The sequence below is a fragment of the Myotis yumanensis genome, unplaced genomic scaffold (genome assembly GCF_028538775.1).
Source record: "Myotis yumanensis isolate MYYU_CA2020_CCGP unplaced genomic scaffold, mMyoYum1.0.hap1 SCAF_20, whole genome shotgun sequence".
Taxonomy (NCBI): domain Eukaryota; kingdom Metazoa; phylum Chordata; class Mammalia; order Chiroptera; family Vespertilionidae; genus Myotis; species Myotis yumanensis.
In genome coordinates, this window is record NW_027223771.1 from 18,171,749 (window position 1) to 18,191,746 (window position 19,998).

The following is a 19,998-nucleotide window of genomic DNA, read 5'->3' on the forward strand; positions in this document are numbered from 1 at the left end:
CCCCAACTCCCCAATCAGTCCTGCTCTGAGCCCGACCAGGGGCTGCGGTAAAGGCACCTAGGGATTGTGCCTGCCCTCTGCTATGCAGGAGCGGGCCTAAGCCAGCAGGTCCTTATCTCCTGAGGGGTCCCAGACTGTGAGAGGGCACAAGTGGGGCTGCGGTATACCCCACTCCCGCCAGTGCAGAAATTTTTGTGCACCAGGCGTCTAGTCTTAATATAAAAAGCTAAATTTACCAACAGAAAAGTATATTTCCTTTTTTTAATGGAATACATGCATGCATAGGAATATCATGATTATATACCTCCACAAATGTACAACAATGCCTGGCTGGGTAGCTCAGTTGATCTGATCATCATCTTAGACACGAAAAGGTTGCCAGTTTGGTTCCCTGTCAAGGCACCTACCGGGTTTTGGGTTCAGCCCCTGGATGGGAAGCATACCGGGGACAACCATTGGATGTTTCTCCCTCACACTGATGTTTGTCTCTGTCTCTCAAATCATTAAGAATATACCCTTGGGTAAGGAATGAAATAAAATTATAACCTACATATAGTCACACAAATTACTCTCCTGGTTAAAACTAAACATTTAAACACTAAGCATCAATGGATGAACATCGACCCATGAATCAAGAGGTCACCAGACCAATTCCCAGTCAGGGCACATACAGGGTTGCTGGCATGATCCTTAGTAATGGGCATGCATGAGCCAGCTGACTGATGATTCTCTCTCATCATTGATGTTTCTCTCTCTCTCTCTCCCTTTCCCTTCCTCTCTTTCTAAAATTAATTGAAACATATTAAAAAGGATCTCCCTGAGAGCAATTATTAAACAATTCCTCTTGACCCAAACTTCAAAAATAAGTCTATAATTATTGAATATGAAATAGTTTTTATTTTGAACATAGCAGATGGATCTGTACGTACCAAGGTTTTGGGTTCAATCCCTAGCTGGAAGGCCTGTGGAAGGCATGTACTTTGAGTGAAATAGGCAATTAGAAGGTATTGACCAGAGGAACAATATAATCTGACTTACCTTTTAATAGGCCTACTGTGTTTAGATTTGAACAAAAGACTAGAATTGATGTAGGAAAGTAAATAAAAAGAAGAAGGAAGGACAGAGGCAGAGAGGAAGGGAGGGAAGAAGAAAGGAGGAAGGAAAAGAGGAAGGAAGGAAGAAAGGAAGGAAGGAAGGAAGGAAGGAAGGAAGGAAGGAAGGAAGGAAGGAAGGAAGGGAGGAAGGAAAAAGTAAGAAGAAAATCAATAGTCAATTAGTTGACTATTAAGCTAATCTAGATAGCAGATGTTAGTGACCTGGCCTGGAAGATGTGATTGGATTCTGGATATACTGGTACAGTAAACTCTCGATTTTTGTGGACCTTGAATTAACAGACTTCGGATTTAACAGATAAAACTTCTGGTCTGTGTGTCATATGTGAATATTAATGAATGCAACCATTAAATAAAAAATGCAATCAAGATTTGCTTATAATTAAATTAACAGGTAATTTTTTGTGATTAATTCAGCTATTTTTAACAAATTTTATCAAATAGGCCATATGTTGTAAAACCACTAGAGTAATTTCACCACTTATCAACAACGATAGTCTGTGTGTTTAAATCCACGAGTCACTGCTCCTAAACAGTGTTAGGCAAATGATCAGGACGTGATCACACCACATGGCATGTGGGTAGTTGGTTTTGTTGGTGAGTGGAGTGACTTTCTGCAGAAGTTTTAACATGTGCCGCCTTCATTCCCAAGTGCACTGAGCCGTGCCCCAGCCATGTGCATTTGCTCATTCTTGGTGACTGGAACTCCTAGTCCTATTCGGTATAAAGTTAAAATTATGTATGTATCTTAAAACACATCATTCCAACCCTGACCTTAAAATACAATTATGGCAACCAAATGAATAGCTGCAAAAAGTTTTTAGAGGAAGTAATGGTTGTATTGCAGAAGGAAGGCAATGATGAACATACAAGAGGACAGCGTACCTTACAACACTTACGGTTTCAAAGAGTTACCATTTAAAATCAGCAATCTCTGAATTTTGCTGCAGCATGAAAAGAAGTGAAAGTACAAACCAAGGAAAATGGTTGGAAGAATTTGCTTGATGAGGAAGGGAGACTTGCATTTAGAAGGTGCTGAAGATTACTGATTACTATGGGATAACACAGAATATTGGTGGAGAAGTAGTAGCTGAGGAAGTTGTTTTAACAGCGGTTAGAAGATGAAGGTGACCCTGGGTATCACACTATGACTGAAAGTGAAGAAGCAGATGAGGTTCTGACCTGGGAAATGAGGATGGGAGTGAAGATGAGGAGGAAGAAGAAACAACACGCCTCAAACACAAAGTTATCATCGCTTGGATCCCATCTCCACAATCTAATAACATTTATTGACAAGCCATCAGATAAGAAAATTCAGCTTCATTAAACCCATTTTCAAAATATTAGGGAGGTAATTATAAGAAAAAAACCAGCAGACTTCAAATGTTTAAGCTAAACAGGATAGTTTTTTCAAAGCAGGATTACCTAAAGCAAGCCCCTCAAGATCACACATTAAAGTGATACCTCAATTGGAGTGTCGGGATATATCATCGCCCAAAAACGATTAAAAGAAAAACTTTTTTTCTGTTCTAATAAAATTAAAATTTTGTTTGTTTTTAGAACATTGTTCATTTGTTGAGTTAAATATAATTAAAATGTATTTTCTGGTTATTTCCATTTAGATTGTGTACTTATTACACTCTCAAAACTACAGTGAATATATTAGCAATAATGACTTTGGAAAACTTCTCTGTGAAATTAAAATTTTCATACATACAAATGTGTCTACATATGTAAAAGCCGGTAAGCTCATGTGTAAATGTTTTCACATACACATTCAGAAAACCTACTTTACTGTATATAACTGACTTTCATCTTTAAAGTATACCCCTTGCCCGAATTAGTCCCTTATATTCAGGTTCCACTGAATTTTGAAAGTAATCTCACAAGATCTCCTGACACATTACTTGATCCCAAGTAGGGGGTGTGCAGGAGGAAGCCTATCCATATTTCTCTCTCATCATTGATATTTCTATCTCTCTTTCTCTCTCTCCTTTCCTCTCTGAAGTCAAGAGAAATACATATATTTTAAAAAGAGAGATTAAGCCAACAGTTTGATATATAGGTCTGGCATTAAGGAGTGAGATCTGGGCTGGGGATATATTTTGAAGATCATTAGTATATCCAAGGTAGGAAAAGTCAATTTTGGTAGGAAAAAAGACCAAAGACTGAATCCCAGGACATTTGAACGTGTAAAGGTGGGAGATGAGGAGAAGCCAAACGACTAAGAGACAGGCTAGGCAGGCAAGGGGGAAACCAGGTGAGTGTGTTTTCACCCCTGAAAACTCAAAGTCCTGAAAGTCAAATGAAAAAAGAGTTTTCCATTGGGTCAAACATTGCTGATAAGTTATGTAAAACCAGGTCTAAAACATTATGTCTGGATTTATTTGAGGGAAAACAAGTACTAACCTTGAGAAAAACAATTATATAGAAGAGGAGGGGACTGAAAATTACTAGAGTGGGCTCAAGAGTGCATGGAAGGGAAATTGGAATCAGTGAGTATAGATAGCTCTTTGAAGGACTTTGTAGCTAAATGGCATGACCTTGGATGACCTCATCTTCATGTTTAGCTGTATCTTTCAATCCTTTCATAGCGACTAGGAAGGATTTCGTAATACTTACAAGTTTTTTCATATAACCGTGACATTCCACGGTTTAAAACATGCAAAATTTACAATACTGTACAAGTAAAAGAACCCATGAAATTTCTCTAGATATTTAATATTATATAACCTGATTGTGATGTTTCTCATGCTTACAAAGATCACAGAAGGATTTCTTGCTAGATGAAAATCATCCAACTCTAGAATATGTGACACTACTCAAATGTACAAAGTACACTGTAATTAGTCATATTAAACTGTAACAGAAATAAAGGGGGAAACATGCAGGTAATATTCTTACTTTATAAACTGAATTTTTGTCAATTGTGTAATATGTTAAAAAATTGGGTGTGGTGCATACTGAAATCTGTTCTCCTCAAAAAGGAAAGATAAAGGCATGCATGCAGGGTACCTTCCAAAAAGAAGATTCACTAAATTAGGAGCCACATGGTTTATAATGCAACGGGTCAGCAAACGAATGCCTGCACACCAAATCCAGCCCAGAGGCATCTGGCACTTTAGAGAAAAGGTCTTTCAGCCCTTCACCTAGCAGATTAATCCCTTGATGTGTTTTAATAGGTTTTACACATCATGCTGAAATTTGTAGATAAGAAATGGAACAAATTGCCTTGTGAAATCACTCAGCTTTCAGATTAATTTGTGTGCCCAATATTTGAGCACTCAGGTATTAGGAAGAAAACACAAAAATTTAGTAGCTAGCAATTCAGGTGGAAACAAAGTAGAGTGACAGCGTAGCATATAACTTCCTTTTATAACTGAACAGATATCAAGAGTATTCTCACAAAATTTGCTTAACACATGCCATTAAACCCAAATGCTTTAAATATAAGTCAATTGTGAAACAATCAGTACACTGTAGGCCAGAATTACCCCCATTTTTCCAGTGGCTGCATACTACATTATTTTTTGGGTATAAAAATGTATTACCTTATAAATAGGAATTTACAATAACTACAACATTTCTGTAAGCAATGTTGTAATAAATAAACATATATATGTATATTTATGTTAGTATCATTAATGCATAAATGTATATTATATATCCTTAACATCTGCCATAACATATATATATGCATATATATGTGTGTCTGTGTGTGTGTGTGTGTGTGTGTAATGCATATAATGACCTATTGCTGCAGAGGTGGGAGAGGCTCCTGCCACTGCTGCTGCTCTGGCCAGCCCTGAGCCCAACTTCTGGCTGAGTGGTGCTCTCCCTGTGAGTGCACAATGACCACCAGGGGGCAGCTGTTGTGTTGAGCATCTGTCCCCTGCTGGTCGCTGCATATCATAGCCACTGGTCATTCTGCAGTTCAGTTGATTTGCATATTACCCTTTTATTATATAAGATATTGCAAAATGATCACCACATTTAGTCTACCTTCTGTTCCTATACATATTTACAGAATTTTTTTTCTTGTGAAAGGAACTTTTAAGATATATTCTCTTAGACACTTTCTAATATGCAATACCATATCATTCACTATAGTCACCAAACTGTATATTACATCTCCATGATGTATTTATTTTATAGCTGATAATATATAATTGATGTCCTTAGAATGTGTATATGTGTGTATATCCAAGTCATGTTTTCCCGTAGGATTTAGTACTGGAAGTGAAGTTATTGGGATAAAGGAATGACATACTTAAAATTTTGAAACTAACTCAATTACCATTTGAAAAAGATTTGCCAATTTCATGTACCAGTAGTGCAGGGGAGTGCATTTTCCTCCACTGTGCCAATTCTGGTTGTTATTTTTTTAATAAAATATTTATCATTTTAAATTTAAAAATTGGTATCTCATTGTTTGTGGATTTACACTTTTCCAGGGAAGGATCAATCTCCCTAGTAAACATATAAAGTGTGTTAATCATGAATATCTGCTCCAATTGGAATTTGTTTTATAGGAAAAGAATAATTATCTACTATTAAATATTGCTGTAGGCTTACCTGTCAGAATCTTCATTCTCCATAATAGGAAGCTGCTGCTTCTCAGTTTGTACAACTTCGCTTTGTTGACTCCATGCATCACTGTCATCATCAGCAGCATTATACTTGGTTCCTGTCACTTTCTTTTTACTGTTTTTCTGCTTCTTCTTTACTTCTTCAGCCTTTGATGAAAGTTTGATATTAAGGATATTGCTATTACCTTAGTCATTAAAGAGACTGTTTATGTTTTCATTAATTTTATCATTTGGCTCTTAGTTTAATTGCCTTTAATCAATAAAAATATTTTGTGTTTTTATCGTTATAGGTCATTGAAGCTGTAAATTCTGCTTCATTTGTGTTTTAGTAAAGAAGCAGAATTTTCCAAGATTTTACAGGGCTGTCTTAATTTGGAGCTCTTATTCACATCACATCCACTCTTTGCTACCTAACATTCCCCTTACCCACCGCACCCCATTTATCTAGCAGAGTCAGAGAAGTAAAAGTAAAAAAAAATGAAAAATGTGTCCTCTTTTCTTTCTCACCTGGGTCTTGTATTACAGCCAGATTTCAAGGATGTGACAATGTGCGTCAGTAGCAAGTAGGAAGCTATCCTCTTTCTGCAGGAAGCTATTCCTTCCCCCATTGTCTTTTATAATTTTTTTCTTTAAGATCTTTAATGGCATAAAAAAGTGGTGGTATTCATAATAAGTATTAACAAAAGTTTACCACAACAGTGTAGCAGAGTGAAACCAATGGATTGATGGTTAATGGAATGCTCCACTAATGTCACAATCACTATAAAATCTTATAGCTAGAGGACATAGAAGTAGTTATCTACTTACTTTAGCCCATATTCACTGATAATGGGAATAAAACCAAGGTTTAATGATCTGTCCAAAGTTCCTAAAGATGCATTACCTAGCACTTTATGGCAGCAAAAGAAAGGCTATCGATAATAATAAAAGCATAAGATACTAATTGGACCGGACAGCCAAACGACCTTCCACACGTCATCCTGGACGTCCTTCTGGATGAAGCCACCATGGTGGGGGCCAAGGCAGAGGTGGTTAGGGAGTATTGGGCAGGTAGGCAGAGGGGTTATGAGCAATCAGGCAGGCAGGTGAGCAGTTGGGGGCAAGAAGGCAGGCAGCTAAATGGTTAGGGGTGATCAGGCAGGCAGGTGAGTTGTTAGGGGTGATCAAGCAGGCAGCTGGGTGGTTAGGGGTGATAATGCAGGGAAGCCAGTGGTTAGTGGCAATCAGGCAGTCAGGCAAGCAGTTAGGTATAATGAGGTAGGCAGGCAAGTGGTTAGGGATGATTAGGCAGTCAGGCAGAGTGGTTAGGGCCAAGCAGACAGGCAGGTGAATTATTAGGGGTGATCAGGCAGTAAGGTAGGTGGGAGGTTAGGAGTCAGTGGTCCCGGATTGTGAGAGGGATGTCTGACTGCTGGTTTTGGCTTGATCCTGCTATGGGAGGTGTCCTGGATTGCCAGAGGCTGCAGGCCAGCCTGAGAGACGACCCCACCCCAGTTTCTGAATTGCGTGCATCAGGCTTCTAGTCCTATATAATAAAAGCCTAACATGCTTAGTGTCTAGTCATCTAGTCAGCCATTCAACCAATCAAGGTGCAATATGCCAATGATATGCTAAGGTTGCTCAATTGCTCGCTATGATGTGCACTGACCACCAAGGGGCAGATGCTCTGACCAGTTGGTTAGCTTGCTGCTGGGATCCAACTGATTGAGCCTGAGAATGATGGCTGGACATGCCCCTGGAGCTTTCCCGTGGTCCCTTCCCACCTGGCCAACATCCCATGTTCTGCTCCAGGCCGTATCATGCACCAGTAGGGTCCCTTTGCCTGGCCTGTGCCCTCTTGGGACCCTTTGAGGTGTGTTTGAGAGCCGGTTTTGGTCTGACCTTGTGCATGAATTATTGCACTGGGCTTCTAGGAATTCTATAATACTGAATCAAATAAATAAACAGAAAATTTCATCAAATTAACCAGGGAAATTAAGTATGACTTTTGAAAAGTAATTTATTGCCTTAGTGCAGTGATTCTCAATCATCTGGCCCTTTAAATACAATTCTTCCTGTTGTGACCCAATCACAAAATTATTTTCATTGCTAATTCATAACTGTAATGTTGCTGCTGTTATGAACTGTAATGTAAATATCTGATATGCAGGATGGTCTTAGGCGACCCCTGTGAAAGGGTCATTAGACCGCCAAAGGTGTTGCGACCCACAGGTTGAGAACCGCTGCCTCAGTGTAATGAGAGTGCTCATCCACTTTTTCAAATAAAGGAACATAATGTCTCAACTTTTTTTCCACCTCAAAACTCAGTTTTCTTTTTTAGAGACAAATATTGAGTTTATAGCTAATAATTCATGTGACCTATATGATACATACATGTCAAAATGATAATTGCCATGATTTTATTTTTGGAGGGTATTCTACGTTTCTGTATTTTAATCTTTCCATTACAGTTCACATTCAACATTATTTGTATTAGCTACAGTTGTGCCGCATAGTGGTTAGACAATCAGATACTCTACAAAGTGGTCCTCCTGATATTTCAAGTGCCCACATGACACCACCTATACTTATTACAATAGGATTGACTACATTCTCTACCCTGAACTTGACATCTCTGTGACTATTCTGTCACTACCATTTTTTACTTTTTAATACCTTTACTTTTTGCCCAGTCTACTGACTCCCTTCCTTCTCACATCCATTGGTCAGATGTGTTATCTATGAGTCTCTCTTAAATTTCTTAGTTCATCAATTTTGCCCTTTACATTCCACATGTAAATGAAATCAGATGGGACTTATCTTTCTCTGTCTGACATACTTCACTTAGAATAATGCCCTCTAGGTACATCCATGCTGTCACAAATGGTAAGGTTTCATTACTTTTGGCAGTACCATACTTTATTAAACAACACAATGTAAAGCTTTGACTCAACAAACACTTCTGAGAGTGGTGATAAACGTATTTGTGGAAGTTTATATGTTTGTTAGTAAAATATCTCAATAAAATTACAATGGTGATGTACAGTCCAGGTGGGTACTTCAAATATTGGGGAGACTAATTTGTAAAGTATATGATTATCTAACCATTATGCTGTTCATGTGAAACTAATATAAAATAATATTGAATGTAAGCTGTAACTAACATGAAATAAAAATATCCTGAATGATCATATTAGAATTCTAAGTTCCAAGGTTTTGAGTAAACCATAGAAGATTGTACACACTATAGCACAAAATAGAGGAGTTTAGCTGGGGGATATTTGTTTATAACCCTTCTCCCAGTTATAGCTTCTTTTCATTTTATTATTTCTGGGATGCAATTTATGGTTTGTTCTTTAAAAATATATTTTATTGATAGTTTACAGAGAAGAAGGGAGAGGGATTGAGAGCTAGAATCATCGATGAGAGAGAAACATCAATCAGCTGCCTCCTGCACACCCCCCACTGGGGATGTGCCAGCAACCAAGGTACATGCCCTTGACCAGAATCGAACCTGGGACCCTTCAGTCCGCAGGTCGACACTCTATCTGCTGAGCCAAACTGGTTAGGTCAATTTATGGTTTTTTAAATTGATTTTAGGAAAACAGCATAGGAGAGGGAAAGAGAGAAACATCCATGATTATACGAGAATATTTTCCTATACTCCTGCTATTTAGTTGACAGAATATATATATATACAATTGCATAATTAGACAACCTCATTTTACATACAATATATTTTTCAGGAGTGGATTATCAGAATGAATCAGAGAATTGATACAGAGAGAAAACAAAGAGTAACAGCAAGTGAAATTCTACCTCTTTTGGAAGTTGAGCTTTCTCTTTTTCCCCAGTCAGCTTCTTTACTTTTAACATTTCTATATCATTCTTAAGACTTTGCATATCTTGCTTTAGTTTTTCAATTACAGATACTCCAGATGTTCTGTCATTGTGCAGTGCAGAGGAACTCACATCTTTTAATCTAGAGTCCATGCTTGTACAATAATTAGCATTGAAATTATCTGCACATAATGGATTATGGAACAAGTCTTGATTTGGCTTTGATTCCCTATTAATATTTGTAATAGCAGGCATATCGTGGTTTTTTACTTCAGTGATGAGTTTTGTTCCATTCCAGCAGGGAAGCTCCAATTCAGGATGGCTTTTTGGATCATGAGACTGAGGTGTAGGTCCGATGCCTAATTTCCAATCTGTGGTATTTGGGTTCATATTTTTTGTCATCTGCATAGCAAACGCTTGGTCTTCTTTCACTCCAGATGTAACTACTAGGGTCCTTACTTTTTTATTTTCTGTATCGTTATAAATACTCTGCTTATTTTTGTTTAAAACTTGCTCAGCATTAGGTTTGTGATCATTTTCAGAGTGTAATTCCTTTTCTCTTAAAGAAAGCTCAGAAGAAGAGTCCCATGGAGAGTCTTCCGGGGACCCGGTGTGTCCATGAGATGGAGAAATAATTTTGAGAGTGGTTTCTTCTCGTTTAGGAAATGTTTGTAATGCTGCAGAGATAGACTTTCCAAATGCACCTTTTCCCTCACAATCAAGCATTTTCCTTGTCAAATTTGAATGCATTTGTCTTAAGCTTGCCTCGTCTTTAGAGTTGTCACTTAGTGGCTCTTCCTCACGACAATCCGTTTTTTTGAATTTTACAGAAAATTGATGTGACTTCTGCTTTGACTCATCTTTGGAAAGCTGTAAATTCTTCTTGTCTCTAATGTGCCTTGCTTGATGCACATTTTCCTCATCCTTTTGCACAAAAGAGTGTCCTGAATATGAAGATGTATCCTCTTTGTCACATGCCTTGTTTATTTGTGATTCTTGAGACATTTTTTCCAGATGCAACGGTGGGCGATGAATATGCTTTCTTTGAATTTTAGATGTCTTGGCTGTCAGGGTATGTGTTTCTGAAATAACTTTATCCTTAAGTAATCAAGTGTGGACAAAGAAACATTAGAATATACTTTAAAATTACTGTTAGAATTCTTAATCTATGTTTACCTATTCCCAAAATCAATAATTGTAACTCAGAAGAAAAAGAAAGGAAAATCTTGACTTGGTCTAAATTAATATAAAAACATATGGCCTCAAAACTAATTGTCACACTATTGGAATCAAAGAATTCATTAGGTGCTAAATATATCAGAAATAAATTAGTAGCTGAATTTTAACATTACAATGCCTTCCTCACTTAAAATATTTCACCTCACCATATCCTAAATAGTGAGTCCCTCTAGTGCATTTCAGAATTTTTCAGTGTGATCCAAGACGTAGGCAAAGTAGGAGAAAGTGACACTCACTTTCTCCATGGACCAGATAGGAATTACAACTCAATTATATAACTACCAACTTGAATAACCAACTGAAGACTAGCTGATTATCAGTATTATAACCAAGGATCTATAGAAGAAGCCTCCAGCACAGGGAGGGCACCCAGAGGCCATCCCCTCAGCGCTCTCTACCAGCGCCACACAAAGCAGTCTCCTCACATGACTCCCAGGACAGAGATTCAATTGGGCTGGCCCCACATTCACTTGTGATGGATGAGAATGCAGAGGCATGTCTCAGCGCAGTGGTCCCCCTGACGAGCTTGTTGTCTCAGCCCCATGCTGGGCTTCCAGCCCTGAGAACCAGAGCCTGGAAGAGGAGCCCACAGGACATCTGGCTGTAAAAATCAGCAGGGATTCTGCCCTCCAGGAAGAGGTAGGATTCTGCTAGAAATTCAAGGCCCCAACAAATGACCCAGCTCACAAGTATCCTTCCCACCACCTACCTTGGGCCTATGAAGAAAGGGTGGCTCAGAGTGGCCTGGGAGTCATGTGAGGAGACTGCTTTCTGTGACGCTGGTAGAGAGCGCTGAGGGGATGGCCTCTGGGTGCCCTCCCTGTGCTGAGTCCCTCTCCCACAATGATGACAGCTGTCATCACACCTGATGTCATGCCCTCCCTTCCTATGGCCTTTGCCTGGGGAATGTTCTAGACCATTGCCCTGAATCCTTTCCCCCCATCCTGTGGAGCTACTTGCTTCAAAGGAGTGTGGGCCCATGGTGTTTCATGGAGATCTCTTTAGCAGGTCTGGGTGGCTTCAGGGGGTGTCTGAGACTGAGTTGTGTGACTTTGGATGGGGGGGGTCTTTATTCCCTTACTGATCTAACTAAAGCCACCATTCCAGTGCTGAGCCCTCCCTTCATACAGCCAAATCTTGATCTTTGGGCCTCGATGAATTTTGATAGCCTTCCCTTAATGTCTTCCTGAGGACGCACCCAAACACAGCAGTCCATGGGTATCTGGTGGCTGATAAGTGGCATTTGTGTACCCTGGGACTTGTGCTGAGTGCCCTGACACCCAAAAACAAAACGGAGTTTGAATCTGTATCAACATGGTAAACACCATTTGCACCTACCTGATGAGTCACTTACCTCATGCAACTCACATACCAATGGGCACTCTTTCAGTGAATGACCCCAACAGAAAGCTTGTAGGCAGAGATGGATCTCCAAGTGACACGGGCTTTTTGCTCAGCTGCCCCATGGGCTGGATGCTGGTGGAAGGAGGCATTGCTGTGCAGCTGGCCCCTCCCAGGTGCACCTGGGCCCAGCAGAGGCAGTCACAAATACTGGATCTTTTTACAGCTCCACACAGGTACCCCAAGGGAAATCAGAGGCAGAGACTGACAATGACTTGCAGAAGAGTACCTTCCAAGAAGCCCCAGAACCAACAAACCTGAGAGTTAGGTGGGGGGACTTGAGAGCATGACCCAATTAAATCCACAAGCAGAACACCCAAATGAAGATCGGGGCATACAGCAAACTGAGCTGGCATGAATTGCTCAACATAGGGTCAACTTTGCACAGCAGCTTGTGTACCGTGTATAGTCAGCCAGCTTGAAGATCAACCCATTCCACAAGCAGGCCAACAGCTATCAAGGGTTTAAAAAGGGGGGTTCACAGAACACACACAAGTGACATTCCAGGAGCACCTAACAGAGGTGATCAGAAAGATTGTGCCAATGAGATTCAAAGACACCTAGTACATAAGGCCATTATTCCAAGACTAGGATGCAAAGCAGATCTAACTAATATACAGAAACAAATAGCGAGAGGCAGACAAAATGAGGAGACAAACATGCCCCAAATGAAAGAACAGAGAAAGTTTCAAGAAAAAATATCTAAATGAAATGGACGGAAAATACGCATCAGATACTGAGTTCAATAACATGGTTACAAAGATGCTCAAGGAATGTAGTAATAACTTCAACACAGAGATAGCAATTATTAAAAATGACCAAGATTCCACATAAATAACCACTCAGAATTGAAGAGTACAATATCTGAAATGAAGAATACAGCAGAAGGAATCAATGACAGATTAGATGAAGCAAAGAATAGGAATAGGATATTTGACTTAGAAGACAAGGTAGCAGAAAGCACCCAATTATAGCAGCAAAAAAAAAGTTCTGTTTTTCTTTTAAAAATCAGCTAGTTTCAATGACATCAGGGACAACACAAACCATAGTAACATCCACATTGTAGAGAAAGAGGAGAGAAAGTGCAGAAAATTGAGAACCTATTTGAAGAAATAATGACTTGAAACTTCCCTGACCTGTGAAAAATAAGGATCACAAGTACAGGACACAAAGAGTCCCATGTAAGATGAATTCAAAGAGGCCCACTCCAAGACACTTCATAATTAAAATGGCAATGCTTAAAGACAAAGAGAGGATCTTAAAGGCTTAAAGAGAAAAAGTAGATAGTTAACTACAAAAGAGTGCCCATAAGACTGTCAGATGTTTTCTTGGCAGAAACATTTCAGGCTGGTAGGGATTGGCATAAAATATTCAAAATTATGAAAAAGAAGGACCTACAACCAATACTAATCTACCCAGCAAGGCTATTATTAAAAATTGAAGAAAAAATAAAGAGCTTCCCTTGTAAGCTAAAGGAGTTAATCATCGAAAACACACACACAAAAAAAAACAACAGTATTAAAGGGAATGTTAAAGGGACTTCTACAGAAAGAAGAAGAAAAAAAGAAGGTGAAGAACATAATTATAAAGAATAAAATGGCAAAAAATATGTACCCATCAATTATAACTTTAATTGTAAATGGTTTAAATGCTCTAATCAAAGGCATAGAATAGATGAATGGATAAGAAAATAAGAGCCCTACTTGTGGTGTCTAAAACAGACCAACCTTAGTGAAAATACACACAGATTGAAAGCAAAGAGAAGAAAAATTATATTTCTTGAAAATTCAAACTAAAAAGGCTATGGCATGGTAACTCAATTGATTAGAGCATTGTCCTGATGTGCAAAGTTTGCAAGTTCAATCTTTCATCAAGGCATACACAAGAAACAACCAATGAATGCATAATTAAGAAGAATACCAAATCAATGTTTCTCTCTCTGTGTCTCTCCTCTCTCTCTCTCTCTCGCTCTCTCTCTCTCTCTCTCTCACACACACACACACACACACACACACACACACACCTGAAAACCTACAAACACATGGAGGCTAAATAACCTGTTACTAAACAGTGAATGGATTAACAATGAGATCAAGAAAGAAATCAAAAGATACCTGGAGACAACTGAAATGAGAACATGACAACCCAAAATCTGTGGAACAGGGAAAGCAGTCCTAAAAGTGAAATTCACAGCAATGTAGGCCTATCTCAAGAAACAAGAAAGTCTCAAATTAACAATGTAACCTTTCACCAGAAGACCAGTTTTAAATGAGCCTATTGTGTTGTTTTTAAAGGTGTAACATGATCTTAATTCAATTGATTGATTAATTATTATTATGACAGTTTTCTTTTTGTAGTGAATATAGTTCACCAAACACAAAATAAACCATTTTAATGTGAAAAATTCAGTAGCATTGGGTACATTTACAATATTGTACAATGATGACCTCGATCTAGTTCCAAAACTTTTCAGCACTCCAGAAGAAAGCCTCATTCTCATGAAATAGAGACTCCCCATTCCCCCTACCGCAGTCTCTGATTTCTATCTCTGTGTAGTTACTTATTATGGAAATTACATATAAAAGGAATCAGGCAATAAAATAAACATATTTTCTGGCCTGGCCTATGTGGCTGAGTTGGTTGGAACGTCGCCCCATGCACCAAAGGGTCATGGGTTCAATTTTCAGTCAGGGCACATACCCAGGTTGTCACTTCAATCCCAGTTGGGGCTCAGGGCAAGGAAACCAGTCCATGTTTCTCTCTCATGTCAGTGATTCTCTTTCTTTCTCTCTCTCTCTTCCTCTAACCCTTCCTCTCTCTCTTAAATCAATTTTTAGAAAAGCATATCTTGGTTGAGAATTTAACAATAAAAAGACTAATTTTGCATTAGAAACATAAATCAATGATAGGTAGGCTCCTACAAAATTATAAGAGTAAGCACCACACAAAATTAAATTGACAGCAGGAAAATTAATTTCACAAGAGAGCACTTTACCTTCAAGTCTTCATTGCATGATGTCGACCTTGAATCATCAATGCCAGGTTTGCTGCAAAGTCTTTACAGTAATATATACAACAAAATGAGTGAGTTTACTTCTTTAAAACAAGCAACAAAAAATTTAAGTTTAAGATAAGCCACCTGCATATCAAATAATGATTCCTGATATAATTAATGTTGAGGCTCTATTTACAAAAAGTTTCAGTGTTACCCAACTCCATTTCTGATTTGACATCTAGGCCTGCCCCTGCCCAGTCCTCCATGTACATGGAAAGCACATCAGCTAATTGGGAAACCAGGTAAGGGGAGAAGACACCTGCCTTGGGCCATAGATCTATAAAGTTCAGCAATCTCCATTCCCTAGGACTCAAGGGGACGTAAGCCCCACTCTGTGAGTCAGGCAGAGGAGACCACAGTCCTTTATGCGATCAAAAGAATCTTTCCAGTGGCTCAAATTCTATTCATATTTTTCTAAACAAACCTTGAATGCTGCTCATTCCTCCAAATAAACAACCAAGCAAAAGAGCAGCAACTACTTCAGGATATCCTTGAGCCCCATATTTTAACCTGCCTTTCTGAAGAAAAACCCACATTCAATGTCCTTCTTCTTTTTTTTAAAATATATTTTATTGATTTTTTACAGAGAGGAAGGGAGAGAGATAGAGAGTTAGAAACATCGATGAGAGAGAAACATCGATCAGCCACCTCCTGCACATCTCCTACTGGGGATGTGCCCGCAACCCAGGTACATGCCCTTGAGCGGAATCGAACCTGGGACCCCTCAGTCCGCAGGCCGACGCTCTATCCACTGAGCCAAACCGGTTTCGGCGAATGTCCTTCTTCTTAAAACTTATCTTTAACATGTCATCAATTTCAATGTTTTCATATCTTCTCCAAAACTCTTATTTCAAACCCAACCCAGTGTTGTTCTGCTTGGAACTTGGTATTCCCTAATTCCATTCTTATCCTTTATTGACTGTGTTCACAACGCACTCCTTTATTTCTATTAGGAAAACTCACTTACAGAATGAAAAAAAGGGATGAGCATTGCATTTAGCAACCTGAATTTACCTCTCTGTTCCACCACTTATTATTATCTCAATGAGTCACTTTCATGTGCTTCCAATACTCCATGTGAACAACCACTTGGCCAGGATGTCAAACACAAGTTGAAGTGCTAGGGAAGGTTTTGTTTAATTAATTGCTAGGCTTCCTTAAAATTATGAAATTCTATGTGTCTTTGATTCTATCTATAAAAAAATGGATAATACCATAGCTGGAAGAATTGGAAAAAATAACACAAAGAAAGAAACACCAATAAAAGCAGAGAATAAAATAAATCAAAACTCATGCAAGAGGGAAGAAAACAACTCTAGAGACAAAGGAAAAACCTCATACAACTAGTCAAAGGTGCTAGCCTAAAGAGAAGAGCAGACTGGGAAGTCAGTAAAGAGGGGAATCAATTAGAAATATCCTCTAAACATATGCATAATAATTAAGATAACATGATCTACACATAGATATTCTTTACTTAGAATATCTCATTCCAAGAAGAATAAATATTATTTTACCTAAAAAAAATCTTGCCAGATTTGGTCTTGCTTTGGTAAAACCTTTATTCCTGTGGCCTTAGCTAACTGAGATGGGCTCTAAAGCTTTGGTGGGAAAAACAAGGTCCTATTTACCACTACACTTGTCAAGGAGAGTACGATAAATGCTTAGACTCACTGGGCCCCTTAGAAAAACTCTAAATTAGAGTTAACACACAATCAGATTTGACTTTCTGAGATGATCTGGTTTGCATCATTATCTCCATGCAGAGCTATACAGAAACTTATCAGTTTATGTTGAGGGACAACAGAATAATTTAGGAGCCAAAATGGTTGACAGTCGAATCATGGCTCAGCCTTTGCTAACTATGGAATCATGGATCAATTCATCCACTTTCCTGAATCGCAGACACCTCATTAATAAAAAGTAGGTTACTTTGCCAATCTATTGTGATGACTATATAACACAGGTTAATTACATAGAATAGGCTCTAGCCCACAATAGAACACTCTAGAAATGTTATTTTCTTTTCTCTGAATTCCCTTAATTAATATATAATTTTAAAAAATCCATAAAATCCTACCTGCTTAAAGAGTCTTCTTCAGAGGTATCAACCACTATTAAAAAAAAAAAAACATTTTAAAGCAATAAAAATACAGGACTTTAAAAGTACTGGACTAATACATTGTTAGAAAGTATAACTTGGGGTCACACCTGAAGATGATAATAGAGTGAACATTAATCATATTATTGGTAGGCCATTAACACATAAGAACATTTACTTTCTCTTTTTAAATATATCAAGGACACACACACAGAGAGAAATGGGAGGTATCACAGTTTGATATCTTCCTGTGCACTGCGATGTACAATGAACATAATCCTAACCAAACCCCATGGGACTGACAGAAAATTATGTCATTAGTGGAAGCAGAATCATAGACTAACAATGTCAAACTTAAATAGTATGGGTTTTCTGGACTCCTCCTGTGAGCAGCAGTTAGAAGAGAGTATCCTTATTTTGCCTTAACACAATATAAATTGTCTAGCTCTTCAGTGAAGACTTACTAATTTAGGATGAAACACTCTATGATAAGGTAGCTTAATCGCTAGACACTGCTCTAGACATTGCAGCACAAGTACACATAGGAAACAGACTCTCTCTGGCCCCATTTCATATTGCAGGATAAGTAGGAAATGCTTTGTGATTCCAGTTGTACGTAGTAGAACCCACTGAGACTGTCTCCTTGCATTGCTAGGGTGTAAAAGTTCCCACCTCATACCACAGGGTGGTCCAGACAGTTAGTGCTCTGCAGTAGTGCACAGGTCATTTTTCTCAACCCTCTCCCTTAGGTGGCAAATGCCTATAGAAATCCTTCTCTTTCAGCATGTATGGGACATGTCATCAGATACTATGTTGATGGACAACAACAACAAAAAACTAAGGAAAAAACCTCTTGGATAATTACATCCATTTACCTTAGAATTTTCATTTGTTAAACATTCAAAAAGATACCCACTGTATGAATCCAATTATACAATATTCAAGAAAAGACAATCCTATGGAGACTAAGAAGTATCAGTGTTTTCCAGGGACTAGGGAGAAGGGAGGGGTGAAAAAGCAAAGCACAGAGGAGTTCTAGGATAGTGAAATGATTCTATATGATACTGTAATGGTGGGTATGTGCCATCATACATTTTTTCAGTGCACATCCATCCATTGTTATAAATGTTCCTCTCTGGTGCAGGATGTAAAAAATGAGCGAGGCTGTGTGTTTGGGGTTGTGTGGTTTATGGGCACACACTGTACTCTCCGCTCAATCTGACTGTGCATCAAAAACTGCTCTAAAAAATAAGTCTTAGTAATTTTTCTTCAAAATAATGTATCCCTTGAATCTTCTATTAACATATATAAACATACAGATGCTGTTTTCAAGACACAGTCACCTGAACAATTAAGATAAAGATCAAAGTATCAGAAAATGGGAATTAACCCTCACAATGGAGTGAAATATATGGAAAGACATAAATAAAGCAAATAGTGTTCAATGGATACTAGGGTAAGAAAATAACTAATAAATATGACTGAATAACTTGCTTTGAAATTATAAACAGGAATTTAGTGAAATATAAATAAAAAATAAAACATCCATATAATTAAAGGATACTTTTTATACTAATTTAAATCAAAAATCATTCCACTGATTTGATGTAAAAATTATCTTGAAACATTAATTGGATAAAAAGGAAAGCTGATCATTGCCTAAGATTGCCCTCGTAATTTAGGTACAAATAGCTGTGAAATACTCACCAAGAGTCACAAAAGTGGCCAGCATTGCAAGCAATTATACATGATGGGACTGAAACCAATACTATGTTATATTACCATATTACTTGCTTTAAAAACATAATTTTAGGCCAAAACCAAATATTCAGTCAGGGCTATACCTGCTGTGCAGAAAATTTCCATGCAGCAGGCCTAAGACTGCTATCCTTAGAAAGTCCTGCTTAAATGGCTACCCTTCAGTTACTGTCTGAAAACCTGAATCTAGGGAGGCTTTCAACCTTTCCCTAAATGATAAGTGTGGCTCCCTGTGCCTAAATACTTTGTAAAACTGATGAGGTTCTTACTTAACACTTGCTTTCCTTCTGGGAATCTAGAATTTGGGTACATGCTATGGGGAAGATGTCTATGTGACTAGCGTGCCGTAAAAACCTTGGCACTGAATCTAACCAGACCGGTAGATGACCTATTTCATGTGTGTTGTCAGAATTTGACACTGGAATAACTAAGCACATCCTGGTACCTCCACAGGGTGAGGACTCTTGGAAGCTTGTACCAGATGTCTGCCACACTTTGTCACATGCACCTTTCCTCTTTTGCTGATTTTGCTATAAACCTTTCACTGTAATAAAACTCACCTGTGAGCACACCTATATGCTGAGTCCTGTGGAATTTTCTAGTGAATAAACAAACCTAGGGGTGTGTTTAGAAACATCTAACACAATTGCATTATGTGAAAATGTTATTTGGATTGATGTGTTATACATGATTACAATAGAGAAGTTGATTTCACTGAATACCTGTCCTTGACTTTGCTTCCATCCTTCCTTGTTTTTGAGTTTTCTGTAGATCTATAACAATTGGGATAAAGACATGGAAGGGATAAATGAATCAATGGTGTCTGAAAATTATGTGAAACTAGCAACAGTCCTATTTAGTCAGAATAAGAAATACAGAATCCCAATGCTTGACAGTATGTTCTATAGCAAAGTTCCTATAAAGGAA

At 38.3% G+C, this 19,998-nt stretch overlaps 1 protein-coding gene across 1 annotated transcript in view; it reads right to left on the reverse strand.

The window, feature by feature from the left end:
* The window catches only part of LOC138998619 (protein Daple-like), a 75,743-nt gene extending 60,546 nt beyond the window's left edge, over positions 1–15,197 (reverse strand). The window contains exons 1-2 of the mRNA XM_070400751.1: positions 15,156–15,197; positions 5,688–5,848 (exon numbers count right to left, since the gene is read on the reverse strand). Coding sequence (XP_070256852.1) covers positions 5,688–5,710 — 23 coding nt within the window. The 5' untranslated portion in view covers positions 5,711–5,848; positions 15,156–15,197. The remainder of the gene's footprint in view (positions 1–5,687; positions 5,849–15,155) is intronic.
* Between the last annotated feature and the right edge of the window lie 4,801 nt (positions 15,198–19,998).